We start from the raw sequence: 24,335 nt of genomic DNA, 5'->3' as shown, positions 1-24,335 counted from the left end.
CTCCTTACCCGTTGTCAGGCATTCTGCTAAGGCCATCGTCCTCGTCCTGTCACAAAGATGGTACCGTGGGACTTTAATCTGGTCCTTCGGAGACTCACACTCCTGCCTTTGAGCCTCTCTTCAGCAAGTTTCCCTACATTTGTTGTCCCCAAAGACGGCATTTTTGGGGACCATTACTTCCGCTAGACGCAGCGGCGAGCTTTAGGCTCTATCTATGAAGGAACCGGACGAGGTAGCGCTTTCTCCGCCTCCTGAATTTACTCTCAAAGTTCCGTCAGCCTTCCACAAGAACCAGGAGATTGTATTACCAACCAGTGCTTTGTATGTACATACAGGTCTGTAAAAATCTACACTCCTGGAAGGAAAGAACAAACAGATCCCGGGACCCCACGCCGTACACCGGCACGATTTGGACTCTGATTCTTTAGCCTTTACCTGTTGGCATGAATCTATGGCTGCATGAATGAAATTTGTTGGACCTGATCTGCTGCACTCAAGGGAAGTGAAAAGGTTCTGGGACTTTGTAGCTCCTCTTTCAGTGCTATTTTGTGTATTGTAAAGTGGAATAATGTTATTTTTCAGCAATAACATACCTGTTTTTGTCTGACTGTGGAGCAATTATTTTTATATAACATTATGGAACAATACATACGGCTCAGCGTACTTATTGGAATGTGGCTAGAACAGCATAGACACTTTAATAACTACAGACTGGTGTTAACATGATAATTAACTCCTAACGAGTGTCGTAATGTCAGAGGCAGTCCCACAACAAGCGGATCACTTGGCTTATCGGCAGCTCCCTCTGCTTGAAGCCAATTTAAGTGCTGTATATTGACTAAAAGGCAACTGTTAAATGCTGATTATTGATTTTCCAGCAATGCTGACTGGATAAAGTGCAGCAGGGGGATTCTGGCTCAGCTTCGCCAGCATGCAGAAGGGAGTTTTGTCATCTCAGACAGCAGGTCATAGTTTACTCTGGCTGGGCCATTACAGCTGCTGTGACTTTATACGTTAATTCACGGTTTTAAAAGTAAAAGGGAAGCACCATGACATTATTGTGAGGTTTTTTTTAAAAATAAAATCGTTTATTCAAAATCTTATAAATATCTGATTGACAAATGCAAAATATGTACAGAAAAGGTAGAAACTGTCAGCTAGTTACATACATGCTAAATTAGCGTTAATTTTTGTTGAAAGGTAGGATGTGACGTTTACGTCTCCTTTCAAATAAAATACATGAACAAGTCCTGTTTAGTGCTGAACTCCAAATTAGCAAAGCAGTCACAACAAGCCTGCTCTGCAGGCATCTCTTCCGGCCACGATGATTACAAGGTACCACGTGGGCTTTGGTCCGCCACATCTGCGCTAGCTGGGTTCAGCGGCCCGTCCTCGGTTTTGTCCTTAAGTTTCCGAGGCTGGCGAATGCGCGTCGTGCAGAACGCAGCGATCTAAAGAGGCGGAACAGTAGTTGGTAGCGGGAACATGCAAGTCTGGTGTGTTTAATTCACAAACGATGAGCAGCACTCACCCGGCTTCCTCCGCATGCCCTTGACTGGGGCGGTCGGGATCCAGATCTGACGCACGCAGACTCAGCTGGGAAGGTAACAAATACACAGCGTTGGTATTTAAATCTGCTTGTCACGTAACGTGGTGCCATTAAGACGCTTGCAGAGAGGGACCTTGTATTTCTCCCACCGGCATCAAGTGGCACAGAGGGGTGTGTAACATTGATCCAATCAACAGAACACAACAGACAATGACTGTATGGCTGCCATGGCGATAAGACCCAATTTCCACTTGAAGTCCTTAAATGGTCATCTTTGCACAAATGATTTAGAGCCATGTTCTACTTTCACACTTGATTTTGTATTTGTAATTTGGTGTTTGGTTCTTTTCCAAGTTACATTTTATGCAATAGAGTGTCAGATCTATATGTAGATAGCAGAAAGTTCTGATTCTACACATTAACTACGTGCAAATGTTTTTCTAGTGTCTGCAGTATTCGCTTCAAGATAACATAGGCTCAGGGAAGTTGTGAACAGCAAAGTGTCATCTACCTCTGATGGAAAGGCACAGCACTATTTTTTTGTAAAAGCCAAGGTATTTAGTAAACCTTTTGTGATGACAATGCACAGACTACTTCCATAACTCGACACACATAGGTTAATTTGTATACAGCGCAGCATGTACCTTATATCGTTCATTCTCTACGCGTCTCTCGTCTCCCTGGCTTCTCAGGCGCTTGTTCTCTCGCTGTAGCTGCTCCATCGCCTCCTGCAAATAGCTGTTGGGACAGAAGCAGCGACAATGTTACATTAGTGACAAATGGAAAAACCAAATGCCAGATGACATGACAGATCTCTCACCGGAGACAAGAGAACGCAGTTTGCAAAATGTTTGATGCTATTGTTTATTGTAGTAAATTTGCATTGCGTGCCAATGTCTGTTTTATTTGCCTGCAACGGGCACTCATGTGATGAACATCAATACTCGGCCTTCCACTGGAGATCCTGCATGTGAGTAACAAACTTTAATGTTAATATTTATTGAACTAAGCGCTGTATTGTAATACCAGTTTCTTCTGTATCTTCATTTATGCGAAGATGGCTAGTGTTTTCTGAATGGATTTGACAGACATGTGAGGAATGTATGGAGGGCCACTTAGCGTAGCCCTGACTGATAGCAAGTTACATGTAATAACAGCCTAGCGACGGTCGCTCAGTCTGAGGAGGTTACATATGCCACCTTCTTATGGGGGCATCCACCAAAAAATGCTTTTAACAGGACTTACTCTTTCTCCGTTGTCAGATGCACAATCTGCTTGCTTTGCTCACGGATTTTCTCACTCAGTGTCTTGTTGGCTTCTCTGTAGCACAAGAACACGGGTTTATTTGTTTTAGATAAGGAAACAGTTGATACAGCTTGTAGAGAGCGAATACCTACTTCTGCTCGTTCACCCATTCGTTCACGTTGCAAACGACCAGCTCACTCTCGCGGTGTAGTCGGCGACAGTCTGACCTCGCCGCTTCCAGAGATGTTCTCAGAGTCTCCACCTGTAGGGATTACAAGCAGTACAGTCTGGTGTGAGACCTGAAGGCAATCGATCTGCATGGATAGGGCGCCCCCCCCATCTCCTGTTTAGTGCTAGCACCAGTGCCCACACCTTGCCCTCTCCACCCCACACTTACTAAAATGTGCTTCCCTCGTTCTAATACCCATCACAAACCTCACTAGTTGCTGCCACATATTTCTGCTTCAGCTGGTTCACTGCATTCTGCAAAGCATCTCTCTGTATAAAGAAACATGGTGAGCGTTATAGCGCGTACGTGGCAGCAGAAATCGGCTTGTGTTTAGCTTGTCTGCCGCTGGCACCGTCTTACCTCTTTGCATTCATTTTTTCTTTTCTCCTGCACGGCTGCCAGTTGCTCCTGAAGTTGCTTGAGCTCATCTTGCCGCTGCCCCAGGTCCTGGGTACGCTCCTGGTGGAGTCTCTGCCAGTGTTGCTGCTGGTTACAGATTTCTCTCAAGCGTCCCTCACAAGCCTCCATCTGCAACGTGATGAATGCAGGGTGTGTGAGGTGTGAGAAACTCTTACCACTCCATGAAGGAGAGCTAGATAAATGCTTTCAGCCCGTCTTCTATCCGAGACTCCATTACCTCGCGTTCCTTCTGTCTCTGCATCTCATGTAACGCCGCCACCTCTTTGCTCAGCCGCCGCGTTCTTTCGTCATGAGCTGCGCCTTCTCTCTCCAGCTCAGTCTTCCTCTGCTGGCATCGCTGCAACTCACTTCTCAGAGCTGCCAGCTCTCGGCTTCTGTCACCCAGCTGTGGAAATATGTCATGTTAGTTAAATAATGAGGGATACTAAAGGGTTTGTTAACAAGATTTTACAGTAAATGTAAACTGGAGAATACGGAAGCTCATCGCGAGAACCTGAGTCGCCCGCTTATGCAATATATGCGCATTTCTAAATCTAGGAGAGAATGTGGAATATATCTCAGCCGTGTTCCCGAGTGGTGGCATGAAAAGCCTCTCTTGTACTCTTGACCTCGATGTGGTTATGTGGTCTATGGGACCCCTTACCTGCTCTACAGCTTCTCTCTGCCCGGCCTGAGCGGCTATCACTTGGCTCCTCATTTCCTGCAGACTTTCCTGGGCTGCGTTCAAGTCTTCGCTCCGGCCTCTTGCCATCTTCTGTGCCGCTTCTTCCTCTGAGCGCATACGTGACAACAGCTTCTCCATGTGCTTTAGCTGCACAAGGATGAGACGTGTAATTGAAACTCGGCACCGAGCAGCCAGCGTTCCGTGCAGGGAACAGCACACGCTAAGCCACTGTAAGTTTCACTTTTGAACCTGGCATTCTCGGCGGCGCAAGACTTACCTCTTGCGATTGAGCCTGGATTTTCCTCTGTGCCTGCGCCAGTGCACTCTTGGTGACCTCTAACTGGGCCACACTATCCCGGGCTTCGTCGTGAGCACTCTGAGATCTGCGTTCCAGCTGCGAGTAGCTGCTCTGCAGAGTCTGCAGCGCTCGGTCCCTCTCTGCCAACTGACGGAGGTCACATGTCAGGACAGACCCTTCATATAAAGGAGAAGCCCCCTTTGTCAATGTGCGTATACTCACCAAGCGCTCAGAGTGCTGCACTCTCAGGCTCAGCTCCTCCGCCTGTCTCTGGAGGGAGCTCTCACAGTCCTTGCTCCTCTGGTGTTCTCTCAGCAGTTCCTCGTGACGGTTCTGCTGCTCTTCCAGTTCTAGTCTTAGGCTCTGCTGGACTTTGCTCTGTTCCTGTAACTATCGGTTACCAGTGTCACATTATCCTCCAGTCAGTGTTTCCCTCATTGCACTGTGTGTTATCCCCGGGGCGGTTTACCTGCTGCTGCACGGCCTGGTGTTGCTCCCGTTCACGCGCTTGCTCCAACTGAATCTTGCTGACCGTGTGTTGCAACTTTAAGGCCTCCTGCGCAGACGCTTTGGACTTGTCCTTTACGTCACTTAGTTCTGACTTGAGACGTTCGATCAGCATTCTGGAAGACAGTATATAGAGGTAGTTGGAATGACGCTCTTGGACACAGAGGGAGATGATACCGGCGGAAAGAGATGACATCTGCAGTGGTAACTGAACAGATAGCAACCGTGACAGATAAGAGAAGATTGTCGGTGGCAGCGGGAGATCTGATATGAAAGATTGAATAAGTGGCAGGAGATAAGATAGGAGGATAGGAGTGTGTACGCAGCATCAGAGACGGTACAGGCGGAGTGAAGATGCCATACAGGCGGCAGTGGTGAAAGGTGCAATAGTGTTGGTGAATGTGGAAGGTCATGGTATAGGTAGCTATGGGACAGTTTATAAGTATCGGCAGGAGATAGCAGGTGTGAAAGGTGAAAAATGTGACATGAGGAGGGGATTGCGTAGGTGGCTGCAGGAGATCTGATGGGAAGGAAGATTCAATACAAGGGATAGGGCAGCAGCCGTGACAGGAGGAGGAGATTGAAACAGACTCGGCACCTGCATTGCTCCAGTTCTTCATCATTACTGTTCACTCGCTCTCTCAAAGTCCGCATCTCACTTTCCGTTTTGCGTACCAGCTGCTCGTGTCTGACAACTTCTGCCACGCGCTCACTCAGCTGATCCTGTGTGCTCTGCAGGGCACTCTCCACCAGGAGCGTCTTCTCCTCCTGACCCGCCAATGCCTGCACTGTACACAAAATGACACGATTAGCAATAACCTTGTATGCTGCCTGTTCTCATTCTCTCATTTTCCCCAGCCCTGCTTCTTGTGTATGTCCTTTTTATGACAGTGACCTGCTTCTTGATGGAGGACATAGGTCTCTTTCAGCTCATTTCTCAGGTCTTGTAACTCAGCCCTTAATGTTGTGTTCTCGGTTTCTTTCTGCTCATATTCTCTCTGAGCGTCCTGCAGCTTTCTCTCCATTCCAGAGGCGGTTGACTGGCGGCGCTCTATCTCCTGGTTCAAAGACTTGAGCGAGCTTCGGGCCTGTAAGAGGTCAGCCTCTGACTGGCGGAGGAGTGAGTCGCGCTTCTGTATGGCCTACAGCGCACATGAAAAGTGCAAACAGATTGTGTAAGTTACCCAGAAAACGCGTGCGACACAGTAACATGAAACTAGCCGATTTAATACACGTTCCCTGCTCAGAATGAGAAACTGAAATTGAGATTAGATAGTTTCTTTCTTTGCTCCTAAATGTGTTGTTATACCCGGAGCTTGCATGTACTCGTCTGCAGCCTTTAAAGCAGGCGAGCGGCTGCTCTTTAGTGGCCGTGTACTTGCTTGTACACACCGGATTGATTCTTCTCACCTGCTCTCTGTGGGCTGTCAGCGTATTACTGTCTCGCAGCTCCTCCTGCAGTTTCTGGAGTTGCTGCTGTTGCTCAGAAACGCAAAGCTTGTAGTCTTGCACCTGTTGGGCCGTGTCTCTGCGCAAGCTGAACACCTCGTGCTCGAGTCGCTCCACGTCTGTATAGAGACACGTACATCAAGTACCGCAAGGGTAAACAGTCCCACGCAGGGCCGGCTTGCGGACAGACACGCTTACCTTTCATTGTGCTCTTTTGCTGCTCTCTCTCTTTTGCTAGATCCAGGTTTAGCTCTTTCAGAAGTGTTTGGCAGTGCTCCGTCTCCTTCATCTGTCGCTGAACCTCTCCCTCCGCTCGACCCAGTTCCTGCGCACACAGACTGCCATCACTGGTACCACAATGACAAGAGGCAGAATACAGGAGCTCTAGAGTGCGACCGCTTAACTGACCTGCGTGAGCTGCGCCACGAGTCTCTCGAGCTCCCCATAGCTTCCGTCGCTGTGTCTGTGGGAGGCTTTATACGAAGCAAAGTCTGTCTGTAGCTTCACCAGATCCTCTTCCAACTCCACTACCTGTCACAACAGTAAGTACCGTGAGCAAACTTCACACACCCGTAGTCCTCAGCGGCCGTGTTTGTGCCTCACTACATCTCCCGAGCCCGTTAGATGGAGGAAGCATTACAGCTTCTATCATACGTGAAACATAACTGATAACAATTCATATCATGTCACACCTGACCATTCTGCTGCTGCCCTGCCTACAGGAAAGCAGGGTAGGCGATTAGTCTATTTAAGTGGGGAGGCCTTCCCCCCATTGCTCCCATTTTGGCTGTGTTACAAGTGTATGCAGGCACTGGAGCATCTTTGGCCTCTGGAGCGGAGAGGATGCCGTGTACCAGCTTTAGTAAGACGTGACATTGATGGCACTATTATAGTGGGACTCGCGTACAGAGTGTTCCGGTCCATTTCTGCCGTTGTATTGTGTGCATAAAACAGTGAATTTATACAATTGCGATTTTACATATCGACTGCAGGTTTGTATTCATTGTCTTTCTAGGAGAAACCACATCCCGCGCACCTCCTTCGCTGGTTCGATGGAATTACCATTAAGAAGGTGCGCATGGTACGCCTATAGAGTTAACCCTGCAGGTGAGGCTGAACAGATACCCCCTGTAACAGTAGTAAGAGCGCGTCTACTTGCCTGGTTCTGCAGTCTTTGTGAATGCTCTCGGACCGCCTGAACGACCTCCTCGCTGTGCTGACACTGCTCACGGCTGTTGGCCAGGTCTGTCTGCGTTGCCTGGAGTTCCTGGGTGAGCTGATCAATGGCTTCCTCGCAGCCGTCTAACTCTGTGCACTTTCTTTCCAGTTCCTGCTGCAGCAGCAGCACTTCCCCTCGCAGCGCAGAGAGACGAGAGTCCCGCTCAGACACCTGAACAGAGGGAAACAACCATGGGTCAGCTGTCTGTTAAAATGGTTTATTCCTAATAGAACATGTCCTGACACGTCTGTATATGTATTAAGTATCAGAGAGCATCATATTTGTTAGCAATGTGTTTTATAACCATATTTGTTGAATAAAAGGGACGGCTTTGCATCAAAGTAACCATTGCGGGCACGAATTTATTTTAATGTTAAGGTTGCATCTTATAGAGTTAGTTATAATGGAAAGTTTGTATGCGATTGCTGTGCTATCAGGGAGTTAAAAGCAGCTGTGGAAATAACTGAATAGCAGCCTCATATTTCATGGTGCTATTTTTGGGCACATTGCATGTTCAGACACAGTCTAAAAAAGTATCACTCTGGGCCATGGCTTCATGTTATGGGCCCGGGGTCAACAAATAGAGCACCAGCATACATTACATTTATTTGTAAAGCACCGGTTGATTCTGCAGCGCTGTTACATTCATTTGAACAATTTATAAACAAACACAAGAACAAACTGGTGCAAAGGAGAAGAGGGCCCTGCTCTTGTGAGCTTATAATCTAGCCGGCGGTTGAGGGGAGTGGGACGATAGGAGAGGACAGCTTGGGTGAGGATAAGTTGATCCGCTTCTGAAGTGTTGAAGCCGTTTGTTCCGATAGCTGTGATTAGGACAGGGCTTGACAAATTTGTTGTGAATCTAGGAGCCAGGATTGTTTCTTTAAACTAACAAACAGTTGGTTAGGAGTGATTTGATCATCATCAGCCCACTTACTAAACTCACAGCATTTGACCTGGAAGCACGCAGGACTTTCGGGTCAGTGCTGTTTTTTGTTGCATGAATGAGAAAATAAATAAATAAATTATATATATATATTGCAATATATATGCAATGCCATGAATCTGTGAGGACCTGCATAGAGATCACAGTGTGATCGGTGCAGGGGGATCGCGGGGAGGGGAGTGAGAAACCATCTCTCTCACTCCCCCTCCCGTCCTGTAAGTGAAAAGCTGAAAAAAAAAGTTAATTAATTTAAAAAATAATATTAAATAAATCATTAAAATAATAATATAAATAATACAAAAAAAAATATTATGTGAGCTGTGATGTCACTGTGATAAAAAATAATAACAAAATTCTTAAAAAAACCTTACATCCCATTGCCCTAACATAACATCTAGCCAGTATAACCCTCCTGCCCCCGTTCACAACTCCCAAACCCATTAAGCCATAGGCATAAAAATTATTCAAAATTGTACACCTTATAGTATGCTCCCTGGTGCTGGGAAAGTCTGGAAAATCTAAATAAATTAGGTATTTCTGAAATCAGGACACCTGAATTGATAAACTTGGAGGGGATTTTCCATCACTTTACCTAATCTTGTGAGGATTCAGAGGGAAAATGTAAAAGAAAATTAGTTTATTTTCCTAATCTTCGCTAGTTTTTACTAAATTTCTCATTCTAAATTTTCAGCTAATCATCCAACTATGGTATCAAACGAAAGCTCTATCTCTCCTTGAAAAAACAATATATAGTTTACATGAGTACACTATTCACAGGAACAGAGAATAATCGCTAAACTGACATACCCCAAAACACACACACACACCCACACACACACACACACCCACACACACACACCCAATCACAAACACCAGGACAGGCTTTGCCACACTGACACCCACATCCGGAGGGTTTCCACGGACAGTTTCACTCAACCTGCCTGTGGCACTTTGCCACCACAACAGCCTGCCTGTGGCATCTCCCCCCCCCCTTACGCATCCATGCTATCACACACATACCGTATTTGCTCAATTATAAGACAAAGTTTTGTTCAGAGCAAATGCTCTGAAAAATACCCCTCGTCATATAATCGGGGTAGTCTTATAATCAGACCTCAAATAGCTCTGACTATGAGACAACTAAGACCCAGATCTCCCGCAGCTGCAGGGGAATTGGATCCTCCTGTCTCCCCATCCCACCCCACCCCACTTACCGGTACTTCTGAGACCCCAGTGTGTAGCTGGGGCAGCGTGTAGATATCAACGCGATTCACGTAGACAACTTTCGCTGCAGCGGGAAGGAGGTGTGGCTAGCAGCGGGGGTTGTCTGCATCCATCGCGCAGACCTTCCCCCGCTGTCAGAGATCAGAGTTCCCCTCACCGGTGACAGTCGGGGAAGGTCTGCGCAATGGATGCAGTCAACCCCCGCTGCTAGCCACGCCTCCTTCCAGCTGCAGCAGAAGTGCGTGGGATCTACACGCTGCCCCGGCTACATGACAGGGAAGTCAGAAGCACCGGTAAATTGGGGGGGGGGTTAAATGGGGGGGCATAAGGCATTTCTGGAGGCAGAGTGCTCTGTGAAATGCCTTTTAACCCCCTTAATGCCACTCTACCTCCAGAAATGCCTTTTTAACCCTCTATACGCAAATCTGCCTCCTGCATGCCTTAAACCTCCCTATAAGCCACTCTTCCCCATAATATGCCTTTTAACCCTCTAAATGCCAGAGTGGCATACAGGGGTATAAGGCATTTCTGGAGGCAGAGTGGCACATAGGGGGTCAAAAGGAATATCATGGGGCACAATGGCATATAGGGGGGTATAAGGCATTTCTGGGGCAGATGTGCATAACTGGGGGGGTCAGGTTGGAAAATAGAAGGAAATATTATCAAAATATTTTACTCAATCATAGCTTTTATTAAAAAACAAATTGTTTAGATGAATTAACACTGACTGGTAAAACTTTTTTCATCTAGGGTCATCTTATATTCAGGCTTTTTCTTTTTTTCCGAAATTAATATTCAGATTTGGAGGGTCGTCTTATAATCAGGGTCGTCTTATATCAAGCAAATACGGTATTCATTTACTCGTTCACAAATATTTATTCACTAATTCACACATAATCAATCACTCATTCAGATATTCATTCATACATTCCCTCATTCAGATACTCATTTACATATACTCATTCACAAACATTAATTAACTCACTCCTTCACAGATACTCATAAATTCACTCTTTCATTCAATCTCACATACTCCATACAGCCTCCCTCACCCCCTTACCTCAACTGATGATGTACACGCTGCAGCTCCATTAGACACTAAATCAATCCGGCCCTGCCCCGGCCCACCGGGCAAATGCCCGGTGTGCCCGATGGCCAATCCAGGCCTGCTTATGTCCCAGCGCTTTTTCGCCATTTTTACCTTATGTGGGTTTAAGATTCCCTTTTCATGATGAACCCATACAAATGACACATCTTTTTGTTCAGAATCAATAAATAGGGATTTCATTTGAAACCATATACACACCACATGCAAAAATAAATAATTGTGAGTGCTAGTATGTAAAAAACCTACAAAATATAAATATATATATTTTTGACAAATTTTCTTAGAATTTCTTCTACACTATAGAGTAGTCATTTTTAGAGTTGTGGCTTAATAATGGGGTTAGTGAACGAGGGCAGGGGGTTATACTTTTTACATGTAGATCTAGGGGAATGGGATAGAAGGTTGTGTTTTTTCAATTATTATCTTCTTTATTATTATTATTATTATTTTTTTATATACACCTCTTGCTTCATCTCTCGGTTTTCATCCTCCAGTTGTCTCAGGTTGGCTTCCAGATCCCCCGCACGGCTCAGACATGCCTGATATTTGCTGCGGTAAAGCTCCATACTGCTCAGCGAGGAACTACTTTGACTCTCTGCGCTCACTGCCCTCTCTTCTGCTTCCCACAAACGTGTCTGCAGGCGCTGAAGCTCCTCACTTCGCTGAAGCAGCTCAGCATCCCGCTGTGATACCTGGGATAAGGACAGATACGAAAATCAGTCACATGGGCGGGTGCCATCGGAGATATAGAGGGCTCAGATATACTGCGAGAGTACTCTGTCACCTGTTCCTCCAGCTGTAGTTGCAGCTGCTGTGCAAGGCTCAGATCCTGCGACACTCTCTCCACTCTCAACTTGGAATGCTGCAGCTCTGCTTCTTGCTCCTTCTGCCTCCTGGTGACAGACTCCAACTTCTCCTGCAGCCTGGAAGAATTGTTTTGCATGCGTTCGCTATCAGCCTGCTGCGTCTGCCTCAGACTTACAAGCTCTTGCTTCAGTCGCTGCACCTGTTAGAAGGAAAGCGAGGGTTACGACTAAGTCTCCTTGTCACTCTTAAGTAAGTACACTCAGACGGCTTCCAGCCCCATCCTACTTCTGCATGGCTTGCAGTGCATTCCTGTTGCAGTCCACTAATTCTTTTCTCCTTTTCAGATGATGTCATTTCATGCTCTGTGCACATCTCCTGCAAGCTTTGAAGATCACTTTGCAGATTCTTGAGTTTCATACGTGTGCTGCTCAGTTCTTCTTCACGCTTATTGATCTACAAAACACAACGATTGTTTGGTAATAAATTACCTACACCAACCACAGCAGGAAATGCAGGCAGAACCCCTTCACGCCCATGCAAGAAACAGACGCAAACATTTTTACTCCCGTGTTTTTATTCCCATAACATGTTGTACATTCCAACCTCTCTGTGTGCATCCTGCAGCTCCTGTTCTCTAGTGGTGAGGTCGGCGCGAAGGTTTATTAGCATCTGATCCCTCTTAGACACCTGGAGATAAAAGTAGGTGAGAAGGTTCATTAGTGACAGCAGCAGAGGGCTAGCGGCCATTCATCAGACCAGTGTCAGGGGTGTGATACATAGGGACCGTTGTAAAGCCTGCCCTAATGCTCTACACACCTCTTTCTGTGCAGCTTTGTGTTTCTCGGTGAGTATTCTGAGATCCATCTCCAGTCTCTCATTATTGGTGCTTAGTACGGATATCTTTTGTGCTGCAGCAGCCTGCTCCTCAGCCGTGTCTGACAGCTGTACTTTATGCTTTTCCATCAGCTCCTGGCACTTTAACATCTGCAAACGAGGACGTTAGAAATAATGGACAAATGCCCTTGGGAACCATAACACTTTTTCTCAAAAGAATGAGATTCCCAGATAACTACCAGCCTGGCATATCGACCCTAAAGGATCCATTGCAAATGCCACCTATACACGTGCCTATGAGCTTCCTTAGACTGCCTCACCTGTGCCGTGCAGGATTCATATTGTTCGTTCAGGGAGCTCAGTTCATACTGTAGAGATGCAATGGTTTTATCCCTCTGCTGCGTCTGAGGGCAGACAGATAACGGAATTCAGTTTGGTACGTTCTCTCCTGCCTCAGCACATTTGCATATATGTACACGGACATTACCTGTTCATGAGCCTCCTGTAGGCAGGCTTCTTTCTCCTTTGCAGCACTTTCCAGATTACCCTGAGCTATATGAAGCTCTTGTCTCACAGCCTGGAGCTCTGTCTCTTTCCTGCTGGCATCAAGTCTCTGAGACTCTACCTCCTGGAGCGTGGAGCTTACTTGCTGCTCAGCATGTGATAGCTATATGTAAAGAATATACAGGGCTTAATGGCTGACATGACAACAAATCATAAAGCTATATTTAAGTAACGGCACAAGGTGACACAAAAGAAGGCAGGCATAGGGTGTTAAAGGGTAACATGGAATGGACGGAGAAGGCAGGAACATGACGATGACAGTAGGCAGGAGAATGTGCAGGTCACTGGTGTAACTACAGGGGTCGCAGCTGCGAAGAGGTCCGTACCTCTAGCGGGCCCAATGCGAACTCTTCTTCCCTTCAGGCACACCGCCAGAGAGAAGGCTGCAGTGGTGGTGAAAGGTAAGTGGGACATTTGTATATGTGTTTGTATGTACTTGTATGTGTGTGATGGCAAAGATGTGTGTGTGATAATGGATGTGTATTTCTGTGTATGAGCAGTGATGCGTACGTGTGTGTGTGTGAGAGGGATGTGTACTTGTGTGTGAGCAGGGATGTGAACATTTGTGTGTGTGAGCAGGGATGTGTACTTGTGGATGTGTGTGTGAGAGGGATGTGTACTTTTGTGTGTGTGTGTGAGCAGGGATGTGCACTTGTGGATGTGTGTGAGAGGGATGTGTACTTGTGTGTGAGCAGGGATGTGAACGTGTGTGTGTGTGTATAAGCAGGGATGTGTACTTTTGTGTGTGTGTGTGTGAGAGGGATGTGAACGTGTGTGTGAGAGCAGGAATGTGTACTTTTGTGTGTGTGTGAGAGGGATGTGTACGTGAGTGTGTGTGTGTGTGATCAGGGGTGTGTACTTGTGTGTATTTGTGAGCAGGGATGTGTAATTGTATGTGTGTGTGTGTGAGAGCAAGGATGAGTACTTGTGAGCAGGGGTGTGTACTTGTGTGGGTGTGTGAGAGCATGGATTTGTACTTGTGTGTGTGTGTTTGAATATGGATGTGTACTTGTGTGTGTGAGCAGGGACGTGTACTTGTGGATGTGTGTGTGAGCAGAGGTGTGTACTTTGTGTGTGTGTGTGAGCAGGGGTGTGTACTTGTGTGTGTGTGTGTGTGTGTGTGTGTGAGCAGGGGTGTGTACTTGTGTGTGTGTAAGCATTGATGTGTAATTGTGTGTGTGTGTGTGTGAGAGCAAGGATGAGTACTTGTGTATGTTTGTGAGCAGGGGTGTGTACTTTGTGTGTGAGAGCATGGATTTGTACTTGTGTGTGTGTTTGAGCATGAATGTGTACTTGTGGATGTGTGTGTGAGAGGGATTTGTACTTGTGTGTGTGTCTGAGAGGGCATGGATGTGTACTTGTGTTAATGTTTGAGTAGGGAGGTGTACACGTGTGTTTGAGCAGGGATTTGTACTTGTATGTGTGGTTGTTAGCAGGGATGTGTACTGGTGTGTGTGAGAGCCGGGATGTGTACTTGTGTGTGTGTGTGTGTGTGCGATCAAGGAGGTGTACTTGTGTTTGAGCAGGGATTTGTGTGTGTGAGAGAAGGGAGGTGTACTTGTGTGTGTGTGAGCTGGGATGTGTACTTGTGTGTGTGAGAGAACATGGATGTGTACTTGTGTGTGTTTGTTTGAGGAGGGATGTGCACTTGTGTGTGTACATAAGCAGGGAGGTGTACTTCTGTGTGTGTGAGCAGGGATGTGTACTTGTATGTGTGTGTGAGCAGGGATGTGTATGCGTGTGTGTGAGACGGGATGTATACATCTGTGTGTGTGTGCGTGAGCAATAACGTGTACTTGTGTGTGTGTGACCAGGGATGTGTACTTGTGCGTGAGCAGGGATGTGTACTTGTGTGTGTGAGAGCAGGGATGTGCACATGTATGTGTGAGAAAGGATGTGTACTCGTGTGTGTGTGGTTCAGAAGGGATGTGTACTTGTTTGTGTGTGTCTGTTTCAGAAAGGATGTGTACTTGTACGTGTGTGAGCAGGGACGTGTACGTGTTTGTGAGTTTAGATTTGTACTTGTGTGTGTGAGCTGGAATGTGTACTTGTGTGTGTGAGTGTGTCAGCAGGGATGTGTGCCTGTGTGTGTGAGATCAGGGATGTGTACTTGTATGTGTGTGTGAGCAGGGATGTATAGTTGTGTATGTATGTTAGAGCATGGATTTGTACTTGTGTGTGTGATTCAGAAGAGATGTGTATTTGTGTGTATGTGTAAGCAGGGGTGTGTGTGAGCAGGGATGTGTACTTGTGGATGTGTGTGTGAGCAGGGATGTGTACTTGTGTGTGTGTGAGAGTAGGGATGTGTACTTGTGTGTGTTTGAGCATGGATGTGTACTTGTGGATGTATGTGTGGGCAGGGGTGTGTACTTGTGTGTATTTGTGAGCAGGGATGTGTACTTGTGTGTGGGTTAGCAGGGTTTTGTACTTGTGTGGGTGGGCATGGATGTGTGCGTGTGTGAGCAGGGGTGTGCACTTGTGTGTGTGAGCAGGAATGTTTACTAGTGTGTGAGCAGGGATGTTTACTAGTGTGTGAGCAGGGATGTGTACTTGTGTGTGTTGGTGAGCAGGGATGTTTACTTGTGTGTGTGTGAGTAGGGATGTGTACTTATGTGTGTTTCAGCAAGGATGTGTACTTGTGTGTATGTTTGAGGAATGTGTGTACTTGTGTGTGAGCAGGGATGTGTAATTGTGTGCGTGTGGGCAGAGATATTTACTTGTGTGTGTGAGCAGGAATGTGTACTGGTGTGTGTGCGAGCAAGGATGTGTAGTTGTGTGTGTGTACGTGAGCAGGGAGGTGTACTTTGTGTGTGTGTGTGTATTAGCAGAGATATGTGCGTGTGTGTGAGCAGGGGTGTGCACTAGTGTGTGTGAGTAGGAATGCCTACTGGTGTGTGTGTGAGAGCAGGGATGTGTACTTGTGTGTGTTTCAGCATAGATGTGTACTTGTGTTAATGTTTGAGTAGGGAGGTGTACATGTGTGCGAGCAGGGATTTGTACTTGTGTGTGGTTGTGAGCAGGGATGTGTACTGGTGTGTGTGAGGGCAAGGATGTGTACTTGTGTTTGAGCAGGGATTTGTGTGTGAGAGAGCATGGATGTGTACTTGTGTGTGTTTGTTTGAGGAGGGATGTGCACTTGTGTGTACATAAGCAGGGAGGTGTAATTGTGCGTGTGACAGACCATGGATATGTACTTTGTGTGTGTGACAGACCTTGGATATGTACTTTGTGTGTATGAGCAGGGATGTGTACTTGTGTGTGTGTGTGAGCAGGGACGTGTATGCGTGTGTGTGAGACGGGATGTATACATCTGTGTGTGTGAGCAATAACGTGTACTTGTGTGTGTGTGTTTGACCAGGGATGTGTACTTGTGTGTGAGCACAGATGTGTACTTGACTGTGTGTGTGTGAGTAGGGATGTGTGTGTGTGTGTGTGTGAGCAGGGATATGTATGTGTGTTTGAGAATGGATGTATACATCTGTGTGTGTGTGTGCGTGAGCAAGGGTATGCCCTTTTCTGTGTTTCAGAAGGGATATGTACTTGTGTGTGGCAGAGAGCATGGATGTGTACTTGTGTGTGTGTGAGCAGGGATGTGCACATGTGTGTGTGAGAAAGGATGTGTACTTGTGTGTGTGTGTGAGAGCAGGGATGTGTACTTGTGTGTGTGGTTCAGAAGGGATGTGTACTTGCTTGTGTGTGTCTGTTTCAGAAAGGATGTGTACTCGTATGTGTGTGAGCAGGGACGTGTACGTGTTTGTGAGTTTAGATTTGTACTTGTGTGTGTGAGCTGGGATGTGTACTTGTGTGTGTGAGTGTATCAGCAGGGATGTGTGCCTGTGTGTGTGTGAGCAGGGATGTGCACTTGTATGTGTGTGTGTGAGCTGGGATGTGTAGTTGTGTGTGTGATTCAGAAGGGATGTGTATTTGTGTGTATGTGTAAGCAGGGGTGTGTGTGAGCAGAGATGTGTACTTGTGGATGTGTGTGTGAGAGGGGTGTGTACTCGTGTGTGTGTTTGAGCATGGATGTGTACTTGTGGGTGTGCGTGTGGGCAGGGATGTGTACTTTTGTGTGTGTGTGAGAGGGATGTGTATTTGTGTGTGAGCAGGGATGTGAACATGTATGTGTGTGTGAGCAGGGATGTGTACTTTTGTGTGTGTGTGAGAGGGATGTGTACTTGTGTGTGAGAGGGATGTGTACTTGTGTGTGAGCAGGGATGTGTATTTGTGTGTGAGCAGGGATGTGAACGTGTGTGTGTATGAGCAGGGATGTGTACTTGTGTGTGAGCAGGGATGTGAACGTGTGTGTGTGTGTGTGAGCAGGGATGTGTACTTGTGGATGTGTGTGTGAGAGGGATGTGTACCTGTGTGTGAGCAGGGATGTGAACGTGTATATGTGTGTGTTTGTGAGCAGGGATGTGAATGTGTGTGTGTGAGCAGGGATGTGTACTTGTAGGTGTGTGATTTGTGTGTTTACATATGTTGTGTGTTGGAAGAGGGGGCAAGGGGCAAAGAAGGCACAGACCAGTTGCGTGGGGGCAATGATGGCACAGACTAGCTGTTGAGGTTGGGGGGCCCCGGGGCAATTTTTGCACCAGGGCCCCGTGATTCAGGTGCCTGTAGACTATCCCAAAGATACGGAAATGGTCGTACCTCTTTCTGGAGCTCATTAGCTTTGTTCCGCAGGGTGTCTCTTTCCTCCTGGAGCCAGGTACTCTTCTCACAAGCGACATCTCGCGCTGTCTGACAGACTGTCAGCTCTGCCTTCAGTTTCTCCACAGCTTCACTTTGCAAATGTATCTGATGAAACAACGCAGACATCTTTACATAGTAACAGAGGCTCCAACCCCACGTATAATATTCATTAACTTCCGAGCTCGCGGGAGGGTTTACTCGCTAACGTTCATACTTTGGTAAAAGGAGTGAAAACACTGAGCTCCAAGCATACCTCTCGCTCCATAGCCGCTCTCCGGCCGTTGGAATCACTGAGCTCTCTTTCCAGCGTTTGGACTGTATCGAAGAGAGACGTCTTCTCGGTGTGACACGATGACAGCTTCTCGTTGAGGTTGCGTATCGTGGCTTCCTGCTGTCGGGCCTGTAAAGTATGTAAAGTGAAGGGCTGTAGCATTACGAGGCAGCTGGATCCCCGAAATCAAACTTCTTATACTATTGGCCTAAATATGTAAACAATCGAGCTACAGGATAGAGAGTTACACACGTGGATGACTAAAACTAAAATACTTTTAGATTTTGTGTACCTTCTCCTCTGCATACTGGACCTGCCCATGCAAAGCCTGCATCTCACGCCGCAAACGATCGGCTTGCTGCTCCTTTTGGTTCAGCTGCAATACAGGAGATGACACATTGAGATCATGTGTGTAAGGGCCTAGCTAATGTGTCGAGGTTTCATGGGTGCAATTTTAGGAGCCGCTAAGCTAGTAATTGATAATTAGGTGAGGTTTCTTACCTTACTGGCAGTGATGCCGCTCTGTTCATTCAGAACTAAGCTCTGCGTCTCCAGTTCTGCGTGCAGGGATCCAGTCTCCTGCTCCAGTTGTTGGCAATGCTCGTGAAGACGTGCTCTTTCCTCCTGCAGCTCCTGCAGACACTCTTCTTGGTGGACTAACTGTGGAAGCACCACAACATTAGTCTTTTGATTATTTCCAGGCATGAGAGAATCATCGATAATTCCTTTTTTTGGTCCCCAGTATACAGGTTTCTTCCAAACCGCCCCTTTAGAGCTTACCTGTTCCCTGGCGCTACGAAGACTCTCCAATGTGTTCCGATTCTCTCTTTGCAAATCTATGATTCTCCTCTCCTGCTTCAGGACCTGTTCTTGTAGCTCCATGGCTTCCTTTTGACAGCTACTGTACCTACCACGCAGGGTAGCTGCTTCCATCTGTGCTTTTTGCAGCTGCCCCTGCATGACCCCCACCTACAAGGAGCAACATAATACCAATATTAAGCATCAATACCAGAGAACTAAATAGAATGAAAGGTGTGTTTATAAAGCTATATGCACATGCCAATAGATCGTTTTCATTATGATTTACAATCAGCAGATAAACTGCAATTCGGGAGTGGGGGTCCCAAAAAAAGGTAAAACTGTGCTAAAAATATTTCCCTGCAAAGACACCGTAACGGTCCTAGTTATGATGAGGATATTTTGGAGTTTTTGAAAGTCCAGACGTGCCTTGAAACTTTCTGGTTAAAAAACTAAGCCGGCTGCTTGGAGGACACCCCAGGATGGAGAAGGTTTGAAGGGCAGATAAAGCATCAAGCTACCAAAAAAGATCAGTTTCTTTCAGCATTCTGGTTCTTGAGAATGCTCACACGTCCCAAACAACCGCACATAAGAACAGTTACACACCTCTCCCTCATAACAGCATGCTTGCAGCTATGACCCAACACAAACCATTACATCTGCACACATCTTACAGTAATAGTGGCCTCCTTCAGCTCTGCTCTCAGTCTGTGAACCGTCTCCTCGTTCTCCCGCTTGAAGCCCTCTGCCTCAGAAAGTCTCTGTTCCAGATCCCATGCCGGCTCTATGTCCTCTCCTCTACGCAAACACAACGACTCTCCTCTCAGTTTCTCTATCTGCCAAGAAGAAACCCATTGTTAACCACAGGAGCAGTGACTGAGCAGGCGATACATTGATGTACAGACGCAGCATTTTTACCTCTGCTTCCTGCTCTCGATTACATATTTTGAGGGCAAAGTTTTCTCCTTCCAGCTGAGAGAGGCGTAGGTTGCATTCAGAGAGCTGGGGACAGGAGATTTAGAACATCACGATGGAGAAGCAGATAACGTGGGATAACTATATCTGCACTTACTAGAAATTAGTTATGGACTGTATAAAAAAGGCCATCACTTAAAGGACAGATGGCTTAAGTTAAAGATCCACCGTGTCTACAGCTACTGAGCACATGTATGCATTCATAATACTGTTATACAGGATAGCAGTGGGTCTCTTGCCTGCCTGTGGGCCTCTTCTCTTTGGGCCGAACAGGTCTGCAGGTCATGGTGGAGTTGTTGTATTCGACTATGTCTCTGCTCCAGCTCTCCCTGTCTCTCCTGAAGCTCCCGCTGCAGCCTGTACACCTGCTGCTCCTGGGAATCCAGCTTCGAATACAGACAAAGTATCAGTAAGTTACCTGCGGGGGGCTCGGCAGGACATTTCAGGCCATGGAAATGGGAATCTTTCCCTACCTCGGAGGAAAGAACATCTCTGCTGTTCTGCGCACTGAGGAGTTCACTCTGGGCATGCCTTAGTTCTGCATCTCTCCGCTCCAGCTGAGGAAGCAAGACAAGAAAGAGAACAGAATTAGGCTGGCCCTTCGATACAGATTCCTTATTTGATCATTTACAAACAGGGGGAACAAATATAACATAATTGTGACACAATTCTGCCCACAAACACTGATATCTGAAACAAACACTGCACTTTACAGCTGCATACTAGTTATCAGCCAATACATGCTTTTCTCCAAAATGACCCATTCCAAGTCCATTAAAGAAGAACTTCTTTGCTTACTAAATACATACCTCGGTTTTTAGAATCTCGTTTGTTTTAGACACAGAAGAGTGTGAACCTATCAGAAAAGGGTCTCCGCGGTTACCGGCAGCCTGCGGAGAGACATTTAACCAAATATAAACTGCATTAAAAGAAGTTTAGAAAACAAGTACAGAGAAATGAGTCAGATACGCTGCACAGATACCCTGCAGAGTGAGTGACGCACAAACACAGACGCCACAGGACACACAGCACGCTGACATGCATCCAATTACGCTCACAAATTAAGGAAAATGTCGCCCCTTACCGCCTGTGTCACGGCCTTGAGCTGGTTCTCCAGGTGATGTTTCTCCTGCAGATGGATAACTGCCTTGGAATCTTTGAGTGAAATCTCTTGATGAAGCTCTGTTATGGTTCCTTGGAGCTCCTGAAGCCTTGTGTCCTTCTCAAGAATCTGCCCGGTAAACGTAACCAACAAATGTTTATAAAGACAGTACGGTCTACCGGTTTAAGAACTGGAAACACAGTGAACAAGAAAGCAAGATGGCTGAGCATGCTTGGAAGAAATTGACCAGGAATAAGTACAACACACAAACAACTCTAACTATAAGGCTCTCAGCCAGGGCTGCTTTCCACCTGTACGAGAGCCAAGTCCAGGCAGCAGCTAATGAATTTGAGGACACTATGAGTGATCTGCATTAGGAGCCATAGGCAACAGCCTGCGTTATTCTGGGGCTCGCTAATGTACTCCGAGTCCATTACTCAGGCATCCGTCAGGTGGCTGCAGTTTGTCATGATAGATTCCAGTGCTCTGTGATCTGTGGGGTGCTGCCAGGCACATGTATTATAGTGTCATGGGCTTGGAGGACAGTGCAGGGTGATCACGCAAGTATGTGCCAGTAAATCTTCCTCTCTCTCCCAGCTGCTCACAATGAAAGCTTCAGATTAATGGCAGGGGATATCACAGGCTTGCCTTATAACATAATCAATATAATCGTATCAATTACTAGCTAATACACTGTAAAATGCCACCTTACATGAATGATAACTCACTTTCCATTTCCTATCAGCAAGCTGCACGCAGTCTACACCTAAGCCACTCTAATCTGCATCACAAGGTCATCAGAAGCTATTATCTACAAACTGGGCTAAAGTTTAAACTCATTACGATACAATGGTCGCGTGAGCACGCACTCACAAACATCTCACCTCGATGCGGCTCATCTCCTGGCTGTGGATGGCATCTCTCAGCTGGGTGTGTAGCTGTTGGACCAGCTGTTCCTTGCTCATCACAAGCTCCCTCATCTCTTCCAGCTCTCGCCCAGATCCCCTGGAACAACCAGAAAAATGACACGTCTCAGCCGAGATACAATATACTTACGTAAGAATGCAAACATATTGACATCAGCATTATAAAGGTAATTAAGATATATCGTAGATGGACGAAGACACGGAACAATAGAGAAACCCTTGTCTCTGTATGATGATTTGGAAGAACAGTAAACCAATCTGAATGTAAACATGAAGAAAATTAATTTGCTTCACCATATTATATAATTCATTTGACCGCCCAGTGACATTACATCTCCCGCTGTATCACTTCACACAATGTCCTCTCCGAAACAGATTAGTACCGATGCAACAATGAAATAAGGAAAGAAGAACAGAATTGTAGATGACATAGGGGGGATACTACTTTCTAGAAGAAGCTGTGGATGCATGGAATAGCATGCATACTGACAGCACAAAATATTACTTCCATGAACTAAACTGGGCTCCCTTCTCCTTGACCACACAAGAACCAAACCAGCTTCTGCTAACTGTGAGGAGCAACGCTACGAGCACCTACAACTATACAGATCTGTATACAACGAGAAGACACGCAGGCTTCCAGTTCTTCTCTCTAAAACTTTCCTACATTTGTACTGGTCTGATAGCTCATGCTCCCTAAAGGTATAACAAGGCATAATCCAACAAGGAAACAAGACGGTCCAGTGTCTTCGACAGAAGAAGGGACAGATGGTGCAGATACCCTTTTGGCTGTCTTTTTGTTTGATAAATGCAAACTCGCTACAAAACCGACCAATTCTATTACCAGGTCATATAATACCATGTACATTCTACATTCTACATGTACATGTACAGAACATTCTACTGTGCTTCAACAAATGTTGCCCTTTTAGACAAACACATAGTCAAAATGTTAACAATGTATCCAGAAATGTTCTAGTGTGGAAGAAAAAGTTTCCTTGTGGGAAATCGGTAAAGATGACACCTAGTCTGGCTCATCTGATTGTATTAGAAGCTTTAAAAGCCCCCTAAGTATTTGTATGGCAAGCTATAGAATAACATCTACTATAAACTGTATATAAAACTTTCCACGATTGTGAGTGTGAGATGTGACCATTCAGCACAGACAGTCTCCTCCGATTCGTTTTAAGAATGATACAATATATTAGCTTTAATTACCTAACGCGCCTGAAGAAGAGAGCCGTGCAGTCTTGAAGCTTGCGCCGTAATGCCGCTCAATTAGCCAACAAACATCTCGTTTGAACTAAAATCCTATCGTTCCCGCATCTAACCTCTACAGAAGCGTTCGCGTAGAAAAGCAAAGAGTGTGCTGAATTTATGAAAAGAACAAAAGGCAAATAAGGGAGGAAATCCTAGGAAATGAGAGTGACAGACATGGAGCCATAGATCTGTAAAATGAAGAGGGAGGTCGCGGGAGTCTGCGCTGAGCTGGTAGAGAGAGTACTCCAAACCTCCTGACAGAAGAAAAAAACACTTCCAGACACCAGCACTCATAAATTATACAGCTAATCTGCATATTCAAGGCAGGAGACATTATGCAAATGCCAAGTGATTTGCACTTTGTATTCTCCCTGCTTTATCCTTTCAGGCAGGAGGAAGGTGCAGGACAGATAGGGTGATGATGGTATTTCTCTACTGTCCCTCAGCTGGCAGACACAAGCCCCTCCGCTAAATAAACACTTCTAGAGAAGAGCCTCCAAACAAAGACGGCATTTGCATGGCTAACTGTGCTGTTAATTAACCGGTTCAGTGCTGGAGGGGTTGATGCCAGTTCTTGAAGGCCTTCTCAGAATGGAAAGGACCCGAGCCGTCGATGGAGACTGGAGAGGAAAGCTGGCACGGGAAAGGAGGGGCATCGGGGTGGCTTTATCCAAGCTAAGGTGGCATGTGCCAAACATAGACATCAGACGTGGCAAGGGAGCCTGAGGTTTGGGGGGGATAAGGCGGTTTACGCCAGTATGCATACGGAGAGGGGGGTGCGAGAGCGCACGCTTCATAATTATTTCATCGTAAGAGGCATTCTCTGTCACTTGGGATTATTTGACTTAATTGCAGGGTGTCACGGGGGGTTGGTTGAGGAGGAGAGGTTTGGTATAAGTTCAGAAAGACTCCCATTTGTCTCAGGGGGAGGGGAAAGGGAGTGCCCAGCTTATTTGGAATAAAATATAATGGCAGTATACAGTCATGCAGAGGGAGTTCCACCACAATCCCTATCAGCTGTTCTCCAATAAGCAGCCAACGCTTTCTGGCTGCTACATTTTTTCCATTTGCTGCAGGCTTGTCTCTGCCCCCTCCCCCGCACCCAGCAAACCCATGCCAGCCTGCTACCGCCGATACCCTCTGGGAAAAGTTAACTGTAATTTTTTTTCTAGCTTTTAAATCAATTAGCCCGTCTGTTAATTAACATCAAGCCGACAGGAGGAGGAGGAGGAGGAGAAAGTGCTGCAT

General features: G+C 46.4%; 1 protein-coding gene across 1 annotated transcript; it reads right to left on the bottom strand.

Annotated features, from left to right (window-relative positions):
- Positions 1–1,119: 1,119 nt before the first annotated feature.
- LOC128468026 (polyamine-modulated factor 1-binding protein 1-like) lies at positions 1,120–22,543 on the bottom strand. Its single transcript, XM_053449797.1, has 38 exons — positions 22,503–22,543; positions 21,786–21,906; positions 20,884–21,030; positions 20,609–20,689; positions 20,273–20,356; positions 20,039–20,185; positions 19,743–19,826; positions 19,499–19,660; positions 18,807–18,995; positions 18,528–18,686; positions 18,319–18,402; positions 18,009–18,155; positions 17,714–17,860; positions 12,987–13,166; positions 12,820–12,903; positions 12,482–12,649; positions 12,269–12,352; positions 11,951–12,118; positions 11,643–11,864; positions 11,320–11,550; positions 7,517–7,751; positions 6,770–6,888; positions 6,560–6,686; positions 6,323–6,480; positions 5,808–6,054; positions 5,511–5,700; positions 4,875–5,028; positions 4,628–4,795; positions 4,385–4,552; positions 4,087–4,254; positions 3,661–3,828; positions 3,384–3,551; positions 3,230–3,292; positions 2,947–3,056; positions 2,795–2,869; positions 2,194–2,287; positions 1,532–1,596; positions 1,120–1,451 (listed from the first exon to the last, which is right to left on the bottom strand). Exons 1-38 carry the CDS (start codon positions 22,541–22,543, stop codon positions 1,379–1,381), a joined length of 5,280 nt encoding a protein of 1,759 aa, XP_053305772.1. The 3' UTR covers positions 1,120–1,378.
- Positions 22,544–24,335: the final 1,792 nt, after the last annotated feature.

Source organism: Spea bombifrons, chromosome 10 (genome assembly GCF_027358695.1).
Source record: "Spea bombifrons isolate aSpeBom1 chromosome 10, aSpeBom1.2.pri, whole genome shotgun sequence".
Lineage (NCBI taxonomy): Eukaryota > Metazoa > Chordata > Amphibia > Anura > Pelobatidae > Spea > Spea bombifrons.
The sequence above is the reverse complement of the archived record's forward strand: the minus strand, read 5'-3'. Positions and strand labels throughout refer to the sequence as shown.

Excerpts from the sequence above, each read along its gene's own strand:
- LOC128468026 (XM_053449797.1), bottom strand. The coding sequence starts at position 22,543 with ATGCCTTGTTATACCTTTAGGGAGCATGAGCTATCAGACCA. Across the intron at positions 20,690-20,883 it reads TCAAGGCCGTGACACAGGCG|GCTGCCGGTAACCGCGGAGA; the intron begins GTAAGGGGCGAC and ends GTCTCTCCGCAG. Across the intron at positions 4,796-4,874 it reads ACCAGGCCGTGCAGCAGCAG|TTACAGGAACAGAGCAAAGT; the intron begins GTAAACCGCCCC and ends GGTAACCGATAG.